General features: G+C 41.8%; 2 protein-coding genes across 2 annotated transcripts in view; one reads left to right on the top strand and one right to left on the bottom strand.

Annotated features, from left to right (window-relative positions):
* Window positions 1-2,264: 2,264 nt before the first annotated feature.
* On the bottom strand, window positions 2,265-7,014 carry GCM2 (glial cells missing transcription factor 2). The gene is made up of 5 exons (XM_010402857.3): window positions 6,973-7,014; window positions 5,459-5,711; window positions 4,957-5,069; window positions 3,387-3,512; window positions 2,265-3,146 (listed from the first exon to the last, which is right to left on the bottom strand). The coding sequence occupies exons 1-5, from the start codon at window positions 7,012-7,014 to the stop codon at window positions 2,265-2,267; spliced, it is 1,416 nt and encodes a 471-aa protein (XP_010401159.1).
* Window positions 7,015-8,279: 1,265 nt separating this feature from the next.
* SYCP2L (synaptonemal complex protein 2 like) overlaps window positions 8,280-21,172 on the top strand; it is a 30,519-nt gene continuing 17,626 nt past the window's right edge. Inside the window, exons 1-17 of the mRNA XM_039569446.1 lie at window positions 8,280-8,339; window positions 8,665-8,730; window positions 9,216-9,353; window positions 9,441-9,564; window positions 13,122-13,207; window positions 13,339-13,427; window positions 13,527-13,561; window positions 14,281-14,423; window positions 14,925-14,977; window positions 15,339-15,384; window positions 16,163-16,255; window positions 16,345-16,405; window positions 16,812-16,960; window positions 17,797-17,857; window positions 20,186-20,286; window positions 20,692-20,761; window positions 20,920-20,965. Coding sequence (XP_039425380.1) covers window positions 8,280-8,339; window positions 8,665-8,730; window positions 9,216-9,353; window positions 9,441-9,564; window positions 13,122-13,207; window positions 13,339-13,427; window positions 13,527-13,561; window positions 14,281-14,423; window positions 14,925-14,977; window positions 15,339-15,384; window positions 16,163-16,255; window positions 16,345-16,405; window positions 16,812-16,960; window positions 17,797-17,857; window positions 20,186-20,286; window positions 20,692-20,761; window positions 20,920-20,965 — 1,421 coding nt within the window. The remainder of the gene's footprint in view (window positions 8,340-8,664; window positions 8,731-9,215; window positions 9,354-9,440; window positions 9,565-13,121; window positions 13,208-13,338; window positions 13,428-13,526; window positions 13,562-14,280; window positions 14,424-14,924; window positions 14,978-15,338; window positions 15,385-16,162; window positions 16,256-16,344; window positions 16,406-16,811; window positions 16,961-17,796; window positions 17,858-20,185; window positions 20,287-20,691; window positions 20,762-20,919; window positions 20,966-21,172) is intronic.

The following is a 21,172-nucleotide window of genomic DNA, read 5'->3' as shown; positions in this document are numbered from 1 at the left end:
TATTTTCCTTGATTTTCCCATCTGCAGTGAATCTTTCCAGCTTTTTTAGCCATTTTGTTTGGCCTTATTCCCTTCTTATACTTTTTTTCCCTTTAAACTTATAAGGCTGTAAGCCTTGATTTTTATTCTCATGTCAAATGCCTCAGTATGATTTGGCATACAGATGAGAAATCCCAGTTCTGGAAACAGGCAGTGTTATATATTCCTAAACTCTAACATTTTGCATTAGTCTTCCCGGGTAATAAATCACAAACCACCTTTTTTTTTCTTTTTTAAAGGTTAGTATATGGGCTAATTCTCAAGCTGATGTTGTTCACTGGAATCTGTTCTTACCAGTAATTTAAAACACTTGGTAGAAGAATTGCCATAAGAGTTTAACAAAAGCCAAGGGACATATACAGCAAGTATGCTAAAGCTAAAAGACAGGGTAAGCTTGCTGCAGATGAATTAATTTAGTCCTTTTGTGAATTCCTTCTTTTCCTGGCTTGAATTTTTAAAATGCTGAACAACCCACTGCTGAAAACAGGATGCTATTAACTAAATTCCTGTGGGGCTCAGTTTCACATCTCAGACTGAACACAGTGTTTTTCATAAAAATATAAAAAGAAAGAAAATATACTACATCACAAATAGCTGTTTTTAAACCTCAGATATGTGTATGGTGTTTTGAAAATAAAATTTGTTTACCAGTTTCATGATGGCTTCAATGCACAGAACCTTATCATTCTAACTAGCCAGCTGCTCACATTACTTTACATGGTGCCTTGCTTTTAACTGTGATTTTACATTTATTGAAAGACTACAGTAGTATGCTGCTACTCAAAACAGTAAAAACATACATAAGACAGATGTAAAAAAAAAAAAAAAAAGTGTTCAAAAAGTTGAAGATACTTGGTAACTTAATAAAAGTGATACCAAAAGAAATTTTTTAACCCTGGCCAATCCCCTGTGTCTACTTAGCTCCCTTGCTTGGCACACATTTTGGGTGAACATTCTATTCCCCAGTACTAGGCAGCTTTCAAAATATTTTTAGTTTTAAACCAGCACGGCTCTGGTTTTTCTGCTTTCCAGAATAATGAGTTAGTCTAGGGATGAATTTGGGAATGCATTTCCCTACATTTTCCTTGTTTAGTTCAGTTTGGAGATTTTTGTTTTGTAACCTCTCTGTTGGCTGGTTGTTTAATTTCCAAAGTAGGGTTGTCATGGGGAGCTATGATTGCAGAGGGAAAAATGACTAGAAGTCCCTCAGGAGAGGGAGAAAGACCTGATGGAGATGGAGTGCAGAGAGGCAGCCAGGAAAGATGCATTCAACACTGACCTGTACTGCTAAGTAGCTGGGATGTTGCATTCCTAGACAGGACGAGTTGTATTCATAGGTAAAGAGAATTTTGCACCAATACCCATGCAGTATTGGTCTGACCAGCTTGCCAGGCCCCTTTAAGCAAAAACCAGTTTCTCTGCAAATGGTTTTCATGACCATGTATATTAACCCTGGTATCCATGTGATGCTGAGCAGGCTTAGTGGGGGTAACCTGAGCCTTCCTGCCTCCCGACTGAGTGTTACAGGGCATCAGTTCCTGGTGTGGCTGTGCTGGGCTGTCCTTCTTACATAGAAAGTCTGGGTAGTCTCTACTCTTGATACAGGGGATCAAAAAGCAACCTGCATTTAGCATGTTTCATTTCTTAGGTTTCAGGTTTTTCATTTCTCATTTCAGAGAAACTTAGCTGATCTTTCCATTCGTCAAAAGGATCATGGCAGGTGAATGGACCATTCAGGTGAATTATTCTGCAAATTGTCTTGCTTTCACATTTCTTTTATTTCTTTCTTTCCCTGCCATTTCCTTCAGTTGACTATAATTTACAGCTACCTTCCTTCATCTTTTTTTCCATTGCCTGATTAACCTTTTCTTTCTTACAGATGGAGTGTTCTCTCAAAGCTTGAGGCATCTGGCAGGAGTTGTAGCTATAAGTGGGTTGCATTTGCTGTCAGAGGAGGCTGTTGACTTCCAGAGGAGCTGTGCCTCCATATTGTCTTCTCTCAGGTGTGTTTTGGGCTCAGCTGCTTGTGCCATTTTAGAGATTGTGTGGGGCTTCTTTGAAATTAGGTACAAAATATAATTCACTCAGCACACAGCACCAGAAAGGTGCTTTTAGAAAAAAGCTGTCTTGATGTACTGCTTCCTTACCTCTCCTCAAATCCCAAACCACCTGGCTTAGCATCCACGTGGTCATCTTCGTGTATTTGCCATTTAGGCACTGTTTAGTCAGTATTCAGCATTCTCAAACCTTAGGGCCTGGCCTTCATGCTCCCCAAAGCTGTTCCCCAGAGGGAGCCCATACCGATAGCCCTCCACGCTCTCGGTTGGTTTGGATTTTGTGGGGATGGAGTCATGCTGGTAGAGCAACGCTGACTTTATCATCCCAAAGTCTTCCTGAATCTTCATCCCTGAATAGATGGCACCCGAGACATTTTCTGCCATGTGAGTATAGCTCTGAAGGTTTTTCATATCACAGAGGTTGTCGCTGTATTTCAGCGCGGGTGGCTTGTAGGCCTGGTAGGACACCTTGGTGGTGGTGGTGATGACCGTCTGCAGTGGCGGGGCCATGGGAGCAGGGCTGGGGCTGTACCTGCAGGGATAGTCCCCACTGCAGTAAGCGTGGGGAGCACTTGTTGGCATCTGCCCGTAGTCACTCCGGTCTCCGCTGCTGGTTTTTCCCCACACTGGTTTCAGTCCATAATGTCTGCCAGCGTTATCAAAGCTCTTATCATGGGTAGTCACAGCACTGTAGTGAGACCCGTTCAGACTGAGGGGGTCTGCATCAATGGCAGGACTGGCCAGCTCTTTGTAAAATGTTGGGTAAGGACTCGAGCTTATAAAGGTAGGAACTCCAAACTCGTAACTGCATGGCCTGGGCATGTAGATCCTTGGATTTGGGCATTTAGGGTATGGAGATAGCTGGTCCTCTTGGAAGCTGGCTGAGTCATAAGGTGCCTTGTAGAGGTCTGTGTTCTGCAGTGAAGGGTAAGACTGGGCTGGAATTGAAAAATTGGTGTCTGTGAAGATACCAACTCTTTCTGGGCCATCCATGCAGTGAAAATTCTGTAGGTTATTGGTGTAACCACTGCTGTCATGATACCTTCCTGCCTGGCAAGGAGAAGTAGATCTTTAAGATTCAGGAATCAATACTGCCCACACACGTGTCTCAATACTTGTGCTATTGCTCCTTTCAGCCCCAAATTAACAGGTGTAGCATGGTGTAAATCTTTGTTTTGCCCTGAGATTCCCAGTATGTGCTTATCACACCTTTTTAATTGACAAAAAAACCCCAAACAAAACCAAGTTCATTTATGTCACCTTTTTATTTGACTAATGACTTTGACTTACCTCTGAGTTTAGAGGTCGCTTTTTCTGGGAGTGGTGATAAGAGGACATTTGCTTCTTAATGGCACTTCTTCTTGCCTCTGCCTCCAGTTTACTCTCTGGCCTGGGATGGTCATGGACTCCTTTAGCCTAAATTAGGATTAACAAAGAATTAGATGTGAACCTGGAAGGGGGTAATATAAGAGAAAATGCTCCAAGTAGCACAAGAGGTAGTCACAGCATGGTCTGTGGTTTGGCAAAAGAAGAAAGGAAGGACCAATTCATTGTAAAAATAAGTAAATAGAATAAATCATGATTTGGATGTAGATAGAAGGAAAAAGTGAGGGAGAAGTCAGTGAGGACTGCAGAGCTGATGAAGGATCAAAAGTGTTACCTAAGTTTGTGACATTCAGGAGTAGATAATTTGAACTAAGGAGAAAACAATATATGTAAATTTAGTTTGGTTGGTTTTCTGCAGTCCAGTATCTCAGTTTTGCTTTGTAAGTACATATATAAATAGTATAAATAGGCATTAAAGAGGTTTCATGCCACAAGATGACAAATATTCTCTTAAAGCAATACACCTTCTTGAATAGGACTGAAAATTAGACCCTGGAAAACCATCCAAAGATGCTCTGCTATTGAAACATCTATAGGTATACAAATCTATGTAATCAAATGATGAAGCCATGTATGCTACATGTCCTTACTCATTTGTCTGAACAAATCTGCATTTAGTCCCAAATATAAAGTAGGAAGCTAAAAATTGCTTTTAAAACACTGTCCTTTCTCAAGCAGAAATTAACTTCTGAGCAAGGATTTATCAACTTTTTTGATAGGAAAAGTCTTCGAGTTTTGCATGTCTATAAGAGAACATTTGAATAACATAGGTGGGAATCTGGGAATATGGCCAGTTTTCTTCCATTTACTGACTGGAGAACAGAATTCATTGCTGTGTGAGTCAGGGAAAAAATTTATCCAGGATAGAATGTAATCTCATAGAACAGAAACTTTTTGTTTACTTTTTGTTCTAATACTGCAAAAAAAAAAAAAATATCAACATTAAATTTCAAATTTTAGCTAAGATTCTTCTTTTTTTCTGGCAAGATTTTAATTCCTTCCAAATTCAAAGGCCAGTTTCATATTAAGTAGAATTTTCATGTTTCAGCTTACGTAAATTAAGTAAGGCTTTTTTTCCCATTTATTTTAGTAGAAAATAAATATTTGGGAATAAATATTGGAGAGATTCAGTTGTCATAGGGACCAGGGTGCAAGACAACCTTTTTGTTCATATTTTTGTTCTGTAAACAGGAGAATTTTAGCCATCAATGATATTGTAGTTAAAACTGAATACTGTCAACCCAAGTACAGCTTTTAAAGAGGCAGCCAAGTATTTTTGTTTTATTTGTTCTTGTCATATTCCTACTAAAGAGAAATTCAGTCACGGACCAGACCTCCACCCTGCTCATCATGCTCTGTGTTACGCAGAAAAAGAAAAGGGGGGAGGAAGAAGAAATCTCTCTCTTTACGGGTATTATTTTATATACAGATACAATTTATATAGTGTGCACAAATAAATACGGCTGCTTTTTACCTGGAAAAATATTGCTTTGCCATCAAGCCTCCAGAAGTTCGTGACCGGATAGCCGCTGTGTCCTCGGCAAGGAATCAGCTCGAGGGCAGAGTTACAGTTGGGGCAGGCTTTCTCTGTGAACAGACAGAAACTACTGAAGAGACTGGTTAAGGACAAGGGTGCTGCCTGAGAGTAAACAGAGCTCAAGAGCAACATGGTCAGACTTCTCTAAAATTCAGATTAAAATGTATTGTCCAAGGAAATGCGTCATAGACTAGCAAGCATAACTGAACGGTATGAACTAGAACTGCCCACGAGATACAGATGCTAATAATTTAAAGGATATTAATTCGGATCCCCTTAAGAATTTGCAAACAGACATTGATGAAATTTGGAATTAATCAGTCATTGCAATTATGCCTTAGTCTGCGCGCAAGTAAGAGTGACTCCGGTTTAAAAATCAAGCCCAGATGAAAGAAATGGGGTCCCGTGGGCATGGCAGCTCTCTCTGGGTGCCTCTCACTTTGTTGCTTCTGCCGAGCCTTGTCGCATATGGCGGGGCGGAGCTGCAGCCTGGCCCCGCCGGGCAGGGCGCAGCTCCGGGCACACACCACCACCCCCAGGCAGGACTTCTTGAGGATCTGGCAGTTGTGGTTGTTGGTGTTGCGCATGGCCCAGCCGCTGAGGTGCCGCTGCGCGTTCTTCTCCTCGCTCGAGTAGATGAGCCGCACGTAGCCATCGGGCCATTCCTGGAAGGCATCGAACTGCTTCGGCTCCTGCAGCAGGGCAAGGGAGCAAGGTGAACAGCAAGAGCGCATTATTAGTATATTACAACCTGATATTTTTGCCTTGTTATAAAACACGTAACGGGGGAAAAATGCTTCTTCTATGACCACCCAAGCAGCAGAAGAAGAAGTATTGAAAGAATAGCTTATTCAGAAGAGCTCTCTAGAAGGGCTAGGGCAGTCTGAGATTCCAGATCTCAAAAGAAAGTCAGGATCCTTTCCTCTTTTGCGTTGTGATCCATTATATCACAGTCCTTTGACACATATGCCTTTTACAGTGAAGTCACCCAGCTATAAGACATCCGCCTTACTACGAGAATTTACTGACTAGTCTACCACCAGTGTGCCCAGACAGGACACAAGCCACCCTGATCATGACTGCTATTAAGTTCTCCTTCTTGTGGGACCATGCACCTGCAGGCAGGAAACTAGAAGTCTTAGCTATGGAACAGCTTCTTAAAGTGCATCTAATATGATTTGAATAAGGCTTTCCCCAAAAAATAGAGATAAAAAGATTTGTCATTGCAAATGTACTTCCACGTATGTATAGTGGTTCAAACAAAGAATTTGTTCAATTTCGGGTTTCACTGGCTTTCTGGAGTTCCTTACTAAAACGTAATTGCCAGAACTATGAAAGAAGAACTAAGATTTTAAACTGCAAGTATTTACAATACAATACATATTTAACATATTCATGTACCACATGTGAGCAATCCCAGCAAACAGAAGTAAACTACCAACATTTACAGCATGAAGACATTCTGTAACAGCATGGGCTCTATAAACTTAAATAAACTCTAAGATGAAAAAAGTTGCAGATAATAAAACACTTGAAACTCACAACAAGACAAAAAGTGGAGTGCTCATTGGCATTAAAGTGTCGCATCAATAAACCAAAGATATAATTAGGTAACTTGGATCATAGTAGTAAACAGTCAATTCAATCTTCTATTCAACATTTCTTGAACAAGGAAGAGGGGGATGAGGGAGAAGAAAACTGGCCCAATGGAGCCACAGGTTGTTTTAGGAGTTCATACCCAGCTAGCCAAAGCTGTGTATCAAATCCATGCTTTCATTACAAGTGACTTTATAAAGACTACAAAACAATAACAAAAAAAGTGAAAAGGTGCAAGAGAAATAAAGCAGACAAAAAACAAAGCCTTGCTTAGAGTGAAGTTTGTTCTGCTGCTCCCCAACTCCACGTTAGAGTTGGAGGGAAACTCTCCGCAGTACCTCCCCGGCCACCCGTTACCTGCGGCAGCTTGGGGTCATTGATATCCCAGGTGAGCTTCATGGCAGAGAGTGGCCGTGGGTGACAGCTCCCGGTTTTTTATGCCGTCGGGGCGTCGCCGAGGTGGGGGAGTAGCTCTCAGCCGGCCCCGCAGGCGGAACAGCAGCACCATCCCCGAACCCGCCGCGGCACCTGGGTGGGCAGGAGCTGCGCTCCCCCTCCACGCCACAGGCGGGTTGCGCCACCGTCACCTGAAGGTGTGTGACGGGGGATAGACACAGGGGTTGTGCACTGGGGCCGTCACCTCGGCAAACTTGAGCAGGGTTTGGAAGTCTAACCCGGCAGCCGCGGTGCTCTGCCGCTCTCTCCCGCGGGTGCCGGGATGTGAGGGGTGATGGAGCGGTGGGGGACCCGTCCGGGACGCTCCTGATATTGGATTTTGAGCGTTGCCCGGAGCTGCCTGCAGCTTGTAAAGCCCCCGGAGGGAGGCAAAGATTCTGAATAACCTGCTGTTTGGATGTAAACGAAATCGGCGTTATTGGGCAGGTTTCCCCTTCGCGCTGTGCTCTATAGCACCTGGTGTAAAATGCAAAGCTGGTGTTGGTGGCACATTTTAACTTGTTAAAAAGTTATAGGTTTTTTCTTACCTTTTCTCTTCCAAAGAAATAACCAATGGGGTGTGATGTTTGAAGTTTTTTGGTTTGTTGGTTTGGTTTTCGTGAGGTTGTTTGGTTTTGCTTGTTGTTGGTTTTGGTTTTTTTTTTTTGGGGGGGGGGGGAGGGGTTGTGGCGAGGAAGGAGGGAGATTGATTTTTGCGGTGAAAAACAGAAAGAAAAAAATTATCCACAACAGCATAGAGACCAAGCCCTTGAACGCCAAGCGCTGCTGTCACCTTTTAAACGATTCCACCTGGTCGGAATGATTTTCTCATTCGCTTCCATCCTCTCTGGTCCAAAATTTACTGAACTTTACACTCAGCTGAGCACAATAAAGCGCATCAGGCAGCAGTACACGCCGGCTGTGGCACCCCTCGGCCGAGAGTAGTCCCCAGGGAGGCTCCAGACTCCTCTTTTGCACCCCTGGGCTCGCCCGGGACTCTGTCAGTGCTGCAGCGCCGGTGCTCTGGTGTGGAAGGTCCGTCCCAGGCACCCCACAGCTGCGGCTTTTTGGGGCGGGTGCGAAACCGGCTGCTTACTCTTCTTTTTTTCTCCGGCGCTGGGGTATAGACTGAGGGCTCGCTGAGGAAAGGAGAACGCTCGGAGCTGTGAGAAAGGCTGGCGAGGGTCTCCCTTCGCCCTAAACTCGGGTGTGTCCAGCAGTAGCGGGTCATGGCCGTGGGGGAGGGTGTGAAGCAGCCCCCGGACCTTCTCCCCCGCGCCATGGCTCAGGTAAGCGGCGCTCCCCGCGGCGGAGACCCGGCAGCGGCCACGGAGAGGGGGACACATCGGGCTCCCTCCGGGGACACCCGCCGGACTCCCCGTGGCTGCCAGAAACCTCGGGTTGGGAGGCATGGGGTGGTTTGTAACGCAGGAAATAAAGAAGGAAAACCAGCGTTTTGGGAGAGAGGGGATGAGTAAGTGCTCTTCACCTTTGGGGCTGAAAAAGTGTTCGGGTTTGTTTTGGTTGGCTGGGTTTTCTTTTTTTGTTTTTGGAGGAAATGGAGAAAGAGGATTTTTTCTTCCCTGTATTTTTCCCTTCCTTTTGTTTTTAAAGGAAGAAAAAAGTGAAGAACGAAATAGAGATGTGAGTAGCAGTATGGCACACAGAGCAGAAGACTATGTAAGGATCTTTTAAATGCATGCTTACTTTAATCTTATGAATTGTTATTTATATATATATTTTTTTTTTTTTCAGAGGCCCATTTCTTAATGGGATATGGCATGACCTAGAACTTTCAGTAATTTAGTTTAATGTGAGAAGTGCAGCAGTCCCCTTAATCTTTTCCTTAGTAAATAGGAAGAAATTATTGCAATAGTTGTGGGACTTACAAGTGAGGCATACTAAATTGCCTATTTCCTTATTCAGGATCTTTTAAGATTAATCAGTTTCAAGGGTTCTCTTTCTTTTGGAGCTTAAGACTGATATTTCACTTTAGTTACAGGAGTAAAATGAAAGTAGAGAAACAAATGAACTCAAACAAAAATGAAGAAAAAGCTTGCAACTTTTGAAACAGCATTGCAAGCATTTTATCATAACTAGTTCTGCAACAATTTTAATGATTGCTTATTTTACTCGCTAGCTGTTTCCTTCCCCTCCCTTTGCAGCTTGAATCACTGCTCATTGATGCCTTTAAAGGGAAGGGATTTCAAAAAATACATGAGCTGCTTCAAGAGGGAGAAGTAGAGCCTCCCCAGAGATACAATGACTCTCTCTTAAACCAGCTGGACAAAGCACTGAGAAAGGCAAGTACCATAAATAGTCTCAACTATCCTAACAACCAGCTCAGAGGGCATCAGACTAATGATGCACAGTGCTCTGTGTTTCTGTAGGAGCTGGACAAGAATGAATTTCAGAATGTTTCACTGATGCTGAAGTGTATTCAGCTCTACCTTAAAAGTGATCTTCAAGAAAAGAAGAGCTTGTTTATTGAGCAAGGACTGCTAGCAAAGATGAGTATAATATTGTATACAAGTTACTAATGTGATTTAAGGTTGTTTGCATGAGAAAAAGAACTCCAGGGAAGTCAAAACTAGGGGATTGCTTGTTGGCCACACAGAAAAGAATTTTTTTTTAATATATTGCATGAACTGAGTAGGGAAAAAAATGCTTGCTCTCTTTTATTGCTTTTGGTGTAGCAACCAATATTATGGCTCCACTAATTCCCTAATTTAAAGGTTTGGGGTTGTTTGTGTTTTTTTAAAGCTGATAGTGGAAGGAGAGGATGAGTTTTTGAGTCCCATTGATGAAATGATATAGACTTCTAAACGCATTTTAAATGCTCCAGCAAGATACAGTTCTAGTAATAGGTAATCTGAGATATTCTTTTGAAGGTGTCTCGCTAGATATGTAAGGAACCAGATGCATTTAATCCAAAATTGCATTTTCTTTTCTGGCACAATGGCACTATATTGATTTCAGCTGGTAATACTTGTAGTAGCAGAAATGCAATTGTGCTGAAGATGAGTAACACCTGGATCTAGCACAGCTATCAGGGAACAGTTAACACATGCTCTCTATTAGCAGAGTTGTACTGAGGAGTTCTTGGTCCAAAATGTTGTGTTCCTGCCTTGTAGTTATGCTTTTCAGGGATACAGTTTCTCAAAATTCCTGTATGGAGATAAATTAAAAAAGCTTTTCCAGTCTGAGCTCTGTACTTCCAGTGGAGCATGGATTTCTAGTTCACTGTTTGCGTGTGATGCTATGCTATGTTTAAAACCATGAAGTATTAAAATACTTAGCTTGAAAAAGTTTTACAATATTTGCTGTGAGTTGATGTCCTCTAGAAATGTCTGTAGGAGTTTTGATGCCACTAGCAGCATGTATTGTGTCTGAGCACGAAGAGTGGGTGCCTTGGTCAAGAAAGGAGGGGGAATAAAAGGAGGGCTGGGGAGGAGGGGGGACAGAAATGGCATTTTTCATGTCCTCCTAGCAAAATTTGAATTCCTTAATGCCATGTAGCTTTTGACACAGTACGTGACTCCGAAGTTTAAAGAGTGAAAAACTCTGTAAGGTTTCCTGCAGACCTACATTATTAACTCCTCTTCCTTGTCTTTAACTCATTCTTTTAACTTTTACCTGGTATCTTGGTTTGAAAGAGCAAGAGCATTTGTGACCGTCATCGACCCAAATGAGAATAAATATTTGATGTTACTGCTTGAAGACTTCTTTGACTCTGCATTGGTATGTTTGTGCATTCAGGGGACAGAAGGTTTACCTTTATTGGATAAGATAGCTATTGTTCACAAGCAATTTCCTGTTAGAAAATAAATAATTGCCAATTGACCTGGTGCTCTAGGGCTGAGCATGGGATGCAGCCCAGGTGGTGTGGGTGAGCAGTGTCCAGGAGTGTGCTCTAGGCTGGCTGAGATTTGACACACTTGTGAGAAGCTGTCATGGGGCTGCAGAATTTTCTCATTTTCTAACCTGAAGTATTTGTTTTTGCAGAAAAATTTGCAAGACGTTCTGATGCATTTTGTAAATAAAATCTTGTGTGCTGAAGCTCTCTTTAAAACCCACAAGTTACTGACACCGAGCTGCACTTTGTGTGCAAACGTGTTTGCCAAGGTGGTCTTGGCAATTTGTTCCTACTGTGTTTGAAACAGATGATGATTTAATACTAAAGGATGATCTAACTTGCTTACAACTCATTTAGGTTTCAACTTTAAATAGTCATAACTTTAAGGGTATTGGAGGCCTAGTGATGTAACATTTGTAGTAGGAAGAATGCTTTTAAGCTTTTCCCCTAGCCGTTGCTCCCAGTCTTGCTGTCTGTAGCTTATGGGAACTGTGTCACTTTGTGCATCAGAATTCATATCAATACCTATGACTCTTTTTAGGAAGTCCGATAAAAGATATTTGAGCAAAATCAAACTTCCTTCTTTCTCTACTAACCACTTTTAAATTGTCATACCCATTTCTTTTCCCCAAAAACTTAATTTATTTTTCTTCCTGGTACATTTCTTCTGCTTGCTTTCACTGTGGAGGAAGAAGTTGTTTGTGTTGTGGAGTTGGTTTTTAATTTTTTAAAAGTTTTGTTTTTAATTTTCCTCTAAGGACTTTAACACCTTTCAGATATACATTGTGATATCTAGTACCGTAGTGTGTAAACATCAAATGTGCTTTTACATAGGCCCACATGTGTAATAAAAATCAGAGAACGATGTCATGATGTGGGTTTTCCTGGGAACATGTAGGCACTGTGTTCTCCAGTGCTGCTGAAATCCATTCCTGGGGGAAGTGGGTGCTTGGCTACCTTCACCCTCCCTGTGTAGTTCCAACCTGTATGATCAGGGTGACCATATGTAACATACCTGTATCAGGTGGCTTTTGCTGATGTGGGTACACTACTGTTTTATGTTATTTAGCCCCTGAAAGTTGGGGGGGTGGGGATACACATAAACACCTCAGCACTTTGAGTACTGCTGTTCTTGGGTGATGGTGCATTAATGAAGGCTTCTTTTACTCTTTCCATCAGGTGATTTGCAAATGCAGTAATGAAGGTCAGTATTTTTTTTCCTTCCATTCCTCAATATCCCGAATCTTAATCTTGGAAGCACATTTCTTAATTCTGCTTGAACTCTGTTCTCTTTCTGTTTTCTCTTCTGCTTACTACTTCTTCCTCTCTGCAAATTTTTTTTTTTCCTATCCTCCTGTTGATTTCTCTCCAGTTAATTTTCATTAATATTTACATTGGAGCAGAAAACCTTTTTCTGATTCTCTTTGTTTGCTTGTTTTGTACATAGTGAAAAAATCTATCTCTGGTATCTTGTTTAAATGGTCAGCATCAGGTATTTCACTTGATCAGAGTAAGTGGCCCTTCTGAAAGGGGTTTCAGGCTAGACAGTCTGTTCTTCACACTTATTTGCTCTGGCATCAGATGTTATTCCCTTGCTGAAGCCAACCAACTCCACAGAATAACATGGTAACTCCTTCAGCCTTCTGAACTCGACAGAGAGGTGTCTGTCCATCTCTCATTCATTTCAGCACCAAAATGTTGTTCTGTGGCTGCAGCTGGTTTTCCATTAGGGCAGGGGAGCAGGTGCTTTCAGAAAATATCTATGTGACCAGACAACCAGGCTCACAATCCATGTAAAAGTGAAACATTGCAATGTGGGTCAGGTAATGTGTGCTTATTTGTCCTTGCACCTTATTCTAGTGGTAGCAGAGTGGCACAAGCACCTTCTGGTTAATACTTTATTGGTTTGCTCTGTTGACTTTGACAAAACCTGTATGTTCAGGTTTCCTCTTGTAGCTAGTAATTAGCTTCCCCTTTCTGTGCCTCTTTAAATAGCTACCCAGGTCAGAAGTTAGTGTATCTGGAGCAAATTTTTTTAGATGGAAGTTACCAGTTCCCCTTTTTGTCTAGGATTAGATGGTTGGAAGCTTTGTTTAAAATGAACTTACAGCTGGGATGTTTTTATTCCTTCAACACAACAAGCTGTAGTTGCTTCAGCTGTTTTTATATGGACACCAGCCCATTTCTAGCTGTATCTTTCAAATTGTTTTTCTAGGGAAGAAAGAGCTAGTGAATTTATTTTTGCCTGAACTAGGGCGCCTAGTGACAGAAGCAAATCTTTGCTACGCTCTGCATCTGGAGGTAAGATTCCTACTAGGAGGAGAAAATCAGATACATTTGTGTGAAAGTTTGCATAATTAGATAAAAAATGTGAAAAAATGTTACTGTTTTATTTCCCTTCATTTTCTACCCCTTCTTTCGTGGGGGAAAAGGCCTTGAGGACCCTCAACTCTATACTCGACAGTCTCCCACGGGAGGAGAGAAAGAAGTTCCCTCTCTCTGAGGATATGTGCTCGCTCACGTAAGTAGTTTTCCCTCCAACTGCTGTAGCCACATACCCTCTTCTCTGCAATTGGAGTTAGTTATTTCTACTTTAACTTGTGGCATTATGTTGTTTCAGGAAAGACCTTGCAAAAACTATACTGGAGGTTGGTGGTAAGAAGCTCTCCAGCTTTACCTCATCTGCTTATTTATTATAGATGAATTGTAAATTAAATCATATTTCCTTGTCAAGAGTTGATTTTTAGGGAGGAAAGTCAGATGTGCTCTTACAAAATATAAATAAAAAAACTTAAATGCAGCAAGGCATTAGTTCTTTCTGGTTGGTTTTAGTAATGCATATTGACTAATCAGAGAAGCTAAACTGATTTATGTAGAAAAGTAAATAGATCAGCCTTACATATGTGTTTACAGAATATGCTGGCTTTTAGTCCTAAAAAAATTAAATTTTAATTGCTTTGCCATGATGTGGACAAAGTTTAGTTAACAAGGTTTGTGTTCTCCTGAGTGAAATCTTTGTTTTGTCCTAATAATAACTTTCTAGAGTACTGGCATGCTATATGGAATGTAGCCCAATCCTAGTGAGTTAGTGATGAGCGTTTGCTCTCATCCCCTTCCCGAACCCCAAGCACATCTCCCAATGCACTCGTGTGTGTCGTGGTTTGCAGCGCTCTGTACCTCGATCTCACTCAGCTGGGGGAGCTGAGGATGCCTGAGCCAACACTTGGCTGTTACCCTCCCCTGTTCTCCTAGGGGAAACTGAGGCTAGAGGATGAATATGACTGTGCAGTATAAAATTGCAAGAGTGGCAATGCTATAACCCTCTCCTGTGCTGGAGAGGTGATATTTATCCTGTGCTTATGTTTACCTGGCAGATTATGACCTTCAGGTTGCCCTTTCAGAAGCACTTTGTAGGTTAATGATAAAAAAATGGAGGGACGACCTTGTTCACCACTGGTTTGAAGATAACTATCTTGCTGAAGCTTTCAAAGAGATCAAGGATCGGGAATTTGAGACGGTGAGGGTCCTTATTTTGAAAACAACATACTTGACAAGTCTGTATAGGGGCTAGTTTTGGTTGAGTTAAGCCAGGGTGTCCTTGCAAGAAGCTCCTACAAAACTGATTTGATAAATACAAAAGGTTATATGTGGATGGCACATTTTATTTTTTTTCTATATTGATATGGTAAATATTACATCACACATTGTTAAAATAGCTCATACTCCTAAGCTATTTTACCTATAGAAAAGTAAAATGAAAAATATAATAAATAATGCATAAATAAGTTAATTCATGGGGTTTATATTTGAAGACTTAGCAATTTTAAGTTGGGTCTAACCTTTTGTTTTAACCTAAGGTGTCTCTTCCCAATGGTCTTTGGCTTCCCACTGACCAGTTCAAAGGTTTTAACTGGAGAGTAGAGGTTACACAGCAAATAGTGATTCTACACAATAGAATAACTATTTGCAAAGGAGAAGTAGCCTTATTTTTAAAAATAATGTGTTGTTTGTCTTGAAGGACTGCAGAAAATTTCTTAACCTACTAAATGAAAGGCTTGGAGATAAAAGAAGGTAAGCTGGGAACCAACAGAATAAACTGGTTCCATCATTACTGCAGAGGGGAATAAACAGAATTTTAAACTGGGTTGGGTTATAGTAAAAAAAAATTACATCACATGTGAAGAATGAAGTTGTTTTAAAGAAGAAGATTTTATTTATTTTTATGGTGGCTCTTTTGAAAGTAAAATCCATGAAGATAATGCATCACTACTACAATACTGTAGTGTCTAGCTTATCCAAGCTTAATTTACTTTTAGAACATTCGTAATTATTTTTTGAATAATAAGATTGATTACTAATCGTATTAAAAATAAAATCATTGAAGTCAGACTCTGATGTTGGATGTATCATATGAAGTCTGCTTCTCTTCCAGAGTCTACTCATTTCCTTGCATATCTGCTTTTGCTGACATGAATGAGGTAATAGCCCTCAAAGCTCTGACACCTTCCCTACAGTGTTATGGCTGCTCAGATGTTGCTTTCTGTGGTAAATGCTTGGGGGTTTTCTCCCCCTGCCTCTTCTTCATTGAAAAGCTCGATTTCTTGGAGCATAGAGTGTAACCTTCTGTTCTAGCTGGAAAGTTTGCTTGTTTGTCACTTAGCTCCCAGCTTAGTGCTGCTGACTTTGCTTTTGTATCAGCCAGGTGATGGAGGCAGCACTTCTCTTCATGGTGATGACAGAAGAGAGTTCTAAAAACTAACAGGAGGACAGGATAATGCTGATTCCTCTGGCAGAGCTGTTTCCAAGCTGCCAGAAAACAAGATTAGCCTGCTGCCCATGTAGGAGAGGTCACAGCTGAAGCTCCTGTAGTTTGCTTCACTGGTCTTCAATTAAATGAAGTGTGGTGCTGTTCCTGGCGGTCATACTGAACCAAACCCATGTAGATGGAAGCTGGCTGTGCTGCTTCTGCTTATTTCAAGTGCTCAGAAACAGAGAGAGCTTCCATGGTTTTTTCCTGGCACAAATATGTGAGCATTTGTGCGTTGCCTCTCCCTTGGCTGAAGTAGAGCCGTGTCTGACATGGGTGTGGTTGGTGAGCTGGCACCTCACAGGGTGATCTGAACTCTTATTTCTGCAAGGTGTACAGATGTTTATGTAGGGTAACACTTTCCAGTTTTGTCTCATTAAAGAAAATTGGGCCTGATACTGCAGTTGCGGGGCTTTTTGGGGAGCAGCAGTACTGCTCTTCTTCCCCAGGTGAAGAAGCCATCGGATGAGAAGCTGGAGGAGTTCTGGATTGACTTCAATGCTGGCAGCCAGAGTGTGACTTTCTATGTGGATTGTGATGAGGTAACAGCACAGCCCAGGTGGCCTTGGCTTAGCCTAAGTCAGTGGGCACTCCCTCAGCCCTTCTGACACGATGGCTTTGGCTTTCAAAGGCAGCTCTTTGGGACTCTGTGAGGCTGTCAAAAGAAAATGTCAACAGTTACAGCGTGAAAGGTAAGATTTTTTCCAACGACACTATCCTGTTTGGCTGGAGGTTCATGAGGCAAATGGAGTAAACCTAAAATCTCACCATCACCAAAGTGTTCCTGTGTCTTCTCCTTTCCTGCCTTGTCCTTTGGACAGTGTGTGGCCTCATTCTGCACAATAATCCACCCTCCCTACCCAAGAAGGACAGCTTGAGGTATCAGTTTATAGGTGTCCTGGGGAACAGCATAATCAAGACTCAACAGGAAAGAAATGAGTGAACAGAGTAACTGGAAATGCAAGGGCAGGATGTAAAAGAGACTCTTTTAAAAATCCCAAACACTTACTCAGACATTTTTTGGGTTGACAGAAGAATGTCTTGATCTAAAACAAATCTAATTATTTGTTTGGTTTGTTGGTTTGTTTTTTTACACAGAGGAGGATGGACAAAAGATTGTTAAAATTTTTATGAAGATACCCTCTGCTCTTAACAAAACAGAAGTAACAAAAATCAAACTGGTTTTCAGTGCTGAGTTTGAAATCTCAAGTGTACTTAGAAAAGTCCTGGGAGATGAAAAACTGATGGTAAGCTCTAATATGTGCTCTTTTTCTTTTCTAAACTATATTTTGCACTGGGAAAAACCATTCAGGTTTGTGGGATTTGTGTTTTGTGGTTTCTTTATTTTCTCCATGACTCTTTACTATATATTTGTTTTCCCATTATGGATACTCTATATAGATGCTCGTAGCTTTGGCCTGGAAGAGGAAATAGGTGTTTTAGGAAAGAAGTTTCAAGGTACTCAAATTTATGGTTTAAAAGTGGGAAGGTTAAACTGATTTGTTAATTAATTCCTTATGTTATAACTTTCCCTGAGTTTCTGAAGTGGAAAATAAAGCCTGTGGCATTTAATTGCATAACTTAAGTATGAACATGATCTTGCATATAGCTCCAAGTGTTACACTGCACAGGATGAGCAAACTGTTACACAAAAACCTGGAGGTGTGCTGAAAGATGCAAATCTTAGACTGACTTTGTAGATAGAAGTTCAAGACAAAGAGTAGAATGTTTCTAAAACCTCAAGGTTTTTTATTAGCCAATCTAAAAATATAGGTTGTGTGTGATTTCCCTCCCCCCTCCTACCCCCCACAAATGTTAACATAGTCAATTTTTGATTTGTAATTCATCCACAGTCTCTGGGATTTGCAGAAAAGTTTACATGACAGTAAATAACCATAATATAGTGGCTGTCATTTGCTCCTAAAGGAGCCAAGAGCTTTCCAAATGATCAACTTAATCACCATCCACTGATTTGTTGCTGGCAAGTAGCAATTGTTAGTTTTCTTACTAAGAAGCTGACCTTACTAGAAAAAGACTACTCTTTTTAAGAACACTTTCATGTGACATTAATTCATACCAACAGATAGTTGATTCTGAAGAGGAGATTGTCCTTTCTGGGAAGCCAGCCATTCAGAATGAAGCAGGTGATTTTTTTTTTTTTTTTTTTTTTAAATTGTGCTATTTCATTAAATTCAAATATCTGTTTTCAAATTATCATTTTCACTTGCAGTCCACAGCTTACAGTTAACCTCACTTAAAACAGCAAAATAAAAAGGAAAAAAACCAAGCAATGCCCAAGCTTAATCTTCCGCTGTTCCTGCCTTGTGAGCTTGGTAACTGGTGCTTGTGGCAGGTGCTGAGTCCCTCTAGCCTGGGGAGTGAGGGCTGGGCACCATGGCTGTGTGCTGCTGGGGTTCCACAGGCAGGGGAAGGCTCATGGAGACAGGCTCTGTGTGCTGGCAGGTGGCCTGGCCAGGCACGTTTCAGCTGCTGGCTGACCTCTGGTGTGCGGATTGTGCAGAACTTTCTCCATCTGCAGGTGCAGTGGGATGCACCCTCCTGTCCTCCCCTCCCAGTGCCTGGTTTCTGGTTTGGCCATGCCCTGTGGGTGCCTGCAGAAGGGGATGGTGGCATCTGGCCTCCAGAAAGCACAGGTTCTCTGATGGGCCAATATTTGCACCTTGGCACTTAACAAGCTCTCCTGTGTGCAGTGGCATGCATATGGTGGGGCAACCTCTTCTAAAGCTTCCTGCAGGGAGGTGTCTTCTGTTTCTTCTGAACAAGGTGATATGCTAGAAAGTGGTGTGCTCCAGTCTCCTGTCCCCAGGTGGAGTGGATGATGCCTTGGGAGATGCCTGGAGCTGTTGTGGAAGAACAGCTGGGGGAGCAGAGGTGCTCATCTGCAACCCCTATTTGTGGGTAAAGGTGAGCAGCAGTCCAGCTCCTGTGCAGGAAGCGACCTGCTGCTGTAAATACCTCGTGCTGCAGGGCTGTGTCTGTGTGTGCCCCAGCTACAAATGTAGCTGTCTGCCTTAAGGCACAAAAGGCTCTTAGCTAGACCTGGAATAGCCTTTATTTCCTTATGCTCACCAGCATACAGCCAATGCTTTGTATTTCTTTGAACTGGGGACATTAAGTTTTCCACCATCAAATGGTGGTGTTTCCTGTGCTGCCAGTGAACATCTCCTGCAAGTCATCTTCTTCCAGGGTCATTTGGCAGAGTTTTGTTGTGTTCCAAATTCGGTGGTTGTTGAGGTAACTTGGAGCCTGATGTACAGATGTGTCATTTCTGTGTCTGACCCAAAGGAAGGTCTAAGCCCAGCACCTGCCAAGAAAAGGGAAAGTAACTCCTTTCTTCCATTCTCATGCTCTGAAATTCTTCTGTAAATCCCCACAAGGCTGTGACCCACAGTTTAAGGAAAAGCTGCTTACAGCAAAAATGCAGGAGGTGTGTGTGATCAAAGTTGGTCCTAAGCAGGAAACGCTTCCTCAGATGAACTTCAGCATCAAATTTTTTGGAAGATGACTTTTTTTTTTTTTATGTATGGTGACCTTTTAGCTTTGAAGGCTGGGATTTGTCCTTGCTCCAAAACTGGCCTTATTTCAGGTTTTAGAGTGATTTACTTTTTGTGTGGATCCTTTCTTGGTGTAACTTGCTTGACAGATAATTCCACATCCTCTAAGGCTGTGAAATCACAGCTTTCTGCTGCTACCACCTACTGTCTTGAAAACAAATCAAGTTTGAAGAGCTCTTAGGATAGGTAACATTCTTTTTGTGAAGATATTAAAAAGACATTTTTACTTTCCCCTAAGTTCCTGTGCATTTCAGATTTCTCCGGGTGAATACTTGAAAGAGCTACTACCAGCTCTAAATATATGAGGCAGTAACTTCTTTGTAGTCCTTCCCATTTTCCTCCACTTCCATTCTAGCTTATTTTAGGTTGTAACTCCTCCAGATTGTGGAGATGCAGATGAGCTAGGAGTTCCTTTATCAGGGTCCACTGGAGCACAGAGAGGTGCAAGGTGGGCACTGCTGCTTGAAGCAATCAAGGGGTACAAAGGGCAGAAGGTAGTTAATCTGTAGTGAAACAAATTTTGCAGTGCCTGATAGAGATTGAGTGGAGGGAAACATAGGTGGTCGAAGATCCCCTCTGCTTTAGTCAGACACAAAGGGTTGCTCCATGTCCTCCAGAGCTGAGGAGTCAATGTAGCAATATAAGTGGTAAGATTATAAACATGCATGTGTTCATCCAGTATCGATGAGCTTATATGTTGTTTATTTAGCATTGCAATTTTTCACTGGGCAATTTGAAGATATTTGGGGTTGTTCTGTTAAATGTGATCTTGAGATGTTTGTGCCTAGAAGGTTGTACTGCTGCAGTTTATGCATGCACGTGTGGGAATGGAAAGAAGGGGTAGTGAGTGTGTTCAATTACTGTGATGACATTCTCACCCCAGTTGCTCTTCTGCAGAGATACCTGTGTCCTCTAATGCACAGAGGAGGACAGATCCTTCAAACTCTGAAAACCTGGAGACTCCAAAAGACAACTTAACTTCTCAGCACAGACAGCAGGTAACAGGCTCTGTAGCACTGTTTGCTGTATGTTGAAACAGTCCTTATGCCCCTTTCCCCCTCCTCCAGTCTGCTTTTTTTAATGGGTGTGACTAAAACCTACTTTCAAAGAAAACTGATTTATATCTATTCAGCTCAAATATTTGTCGCCAGAGCTGCAATTTTGGCAAAACTGCTTTAAAAAGGAAACAAAAATTTACTTCCCCTTATAAGGAGACAGTGGGATGTTCTTAGTGGGAAACCCATGGTGTCACACACAGCCTAAAAGACTTTTATGTGTGGACAATGATGAACCTGTCATGAAGCTGTTGCCACAGACTAGTACAAAAAACCTGTTTCTAAAAATACCCACTTTTTTTATTGGTCATATACATGTTTTGTTCATGATTTCGTGTCTCCGAGCAGAAAATGGTTAACTCTGGTGTTGCCGTGGTTACAGTGAGCCAGCAGACTGACCTGGAAGATGCTAACCAAGGTCAGGCATGGGTCCCTTCAGTTCCTTAAGTCTGACCCAGTTAAATGTCACCCAGGTGACGTGTTGACGGCTCTGCTTTTGTGGGACTTACAGCAAAAGCAGGTAAAGTTTCATAGTAGTTCCAGAGGGTAAAACTATAGTTTCCTTGCCTTCTTCAGAAAAAAAGTCCAAAACTCCCTCTCCAAGGATGAAAGCTAAGCCTAGGTGAGTGTCTCACAGACAGAAAATTGCAAAGTGGGGTTTTTGCGGTTATTTTGTCTGCGTTTGGGTTTTTATTTCTTTTTCCTGGGGTTTTAATGCATGTAATTTTGAGATTATTCTATCAATTATTAAATTGAAGATTCTGTTTTGCCACCTGGACATCAAGGCTGCTTGCCTGGAGTTACAGCACTTTGGAGTTGCTGAACAGTC

The sequence above is a fragment of the Corvus cornix genome, chromosome 2 (assembly GCF_000738735.6).
Source record: "Corvus cornix cornix isolate S_Up_H32 chromosome 2, ASM73873v5, whole genome shotgun sequence".
NCBI lineage: Eukaryota > Metazoa > Chordata > Aves > Passeriformes > Corvidae > Corvus > Corvus cornix.
Note: the sequence above shows the minus strand (reverse complement) of the source record. Positions and strands in the feature narration are given on the sequence as shown.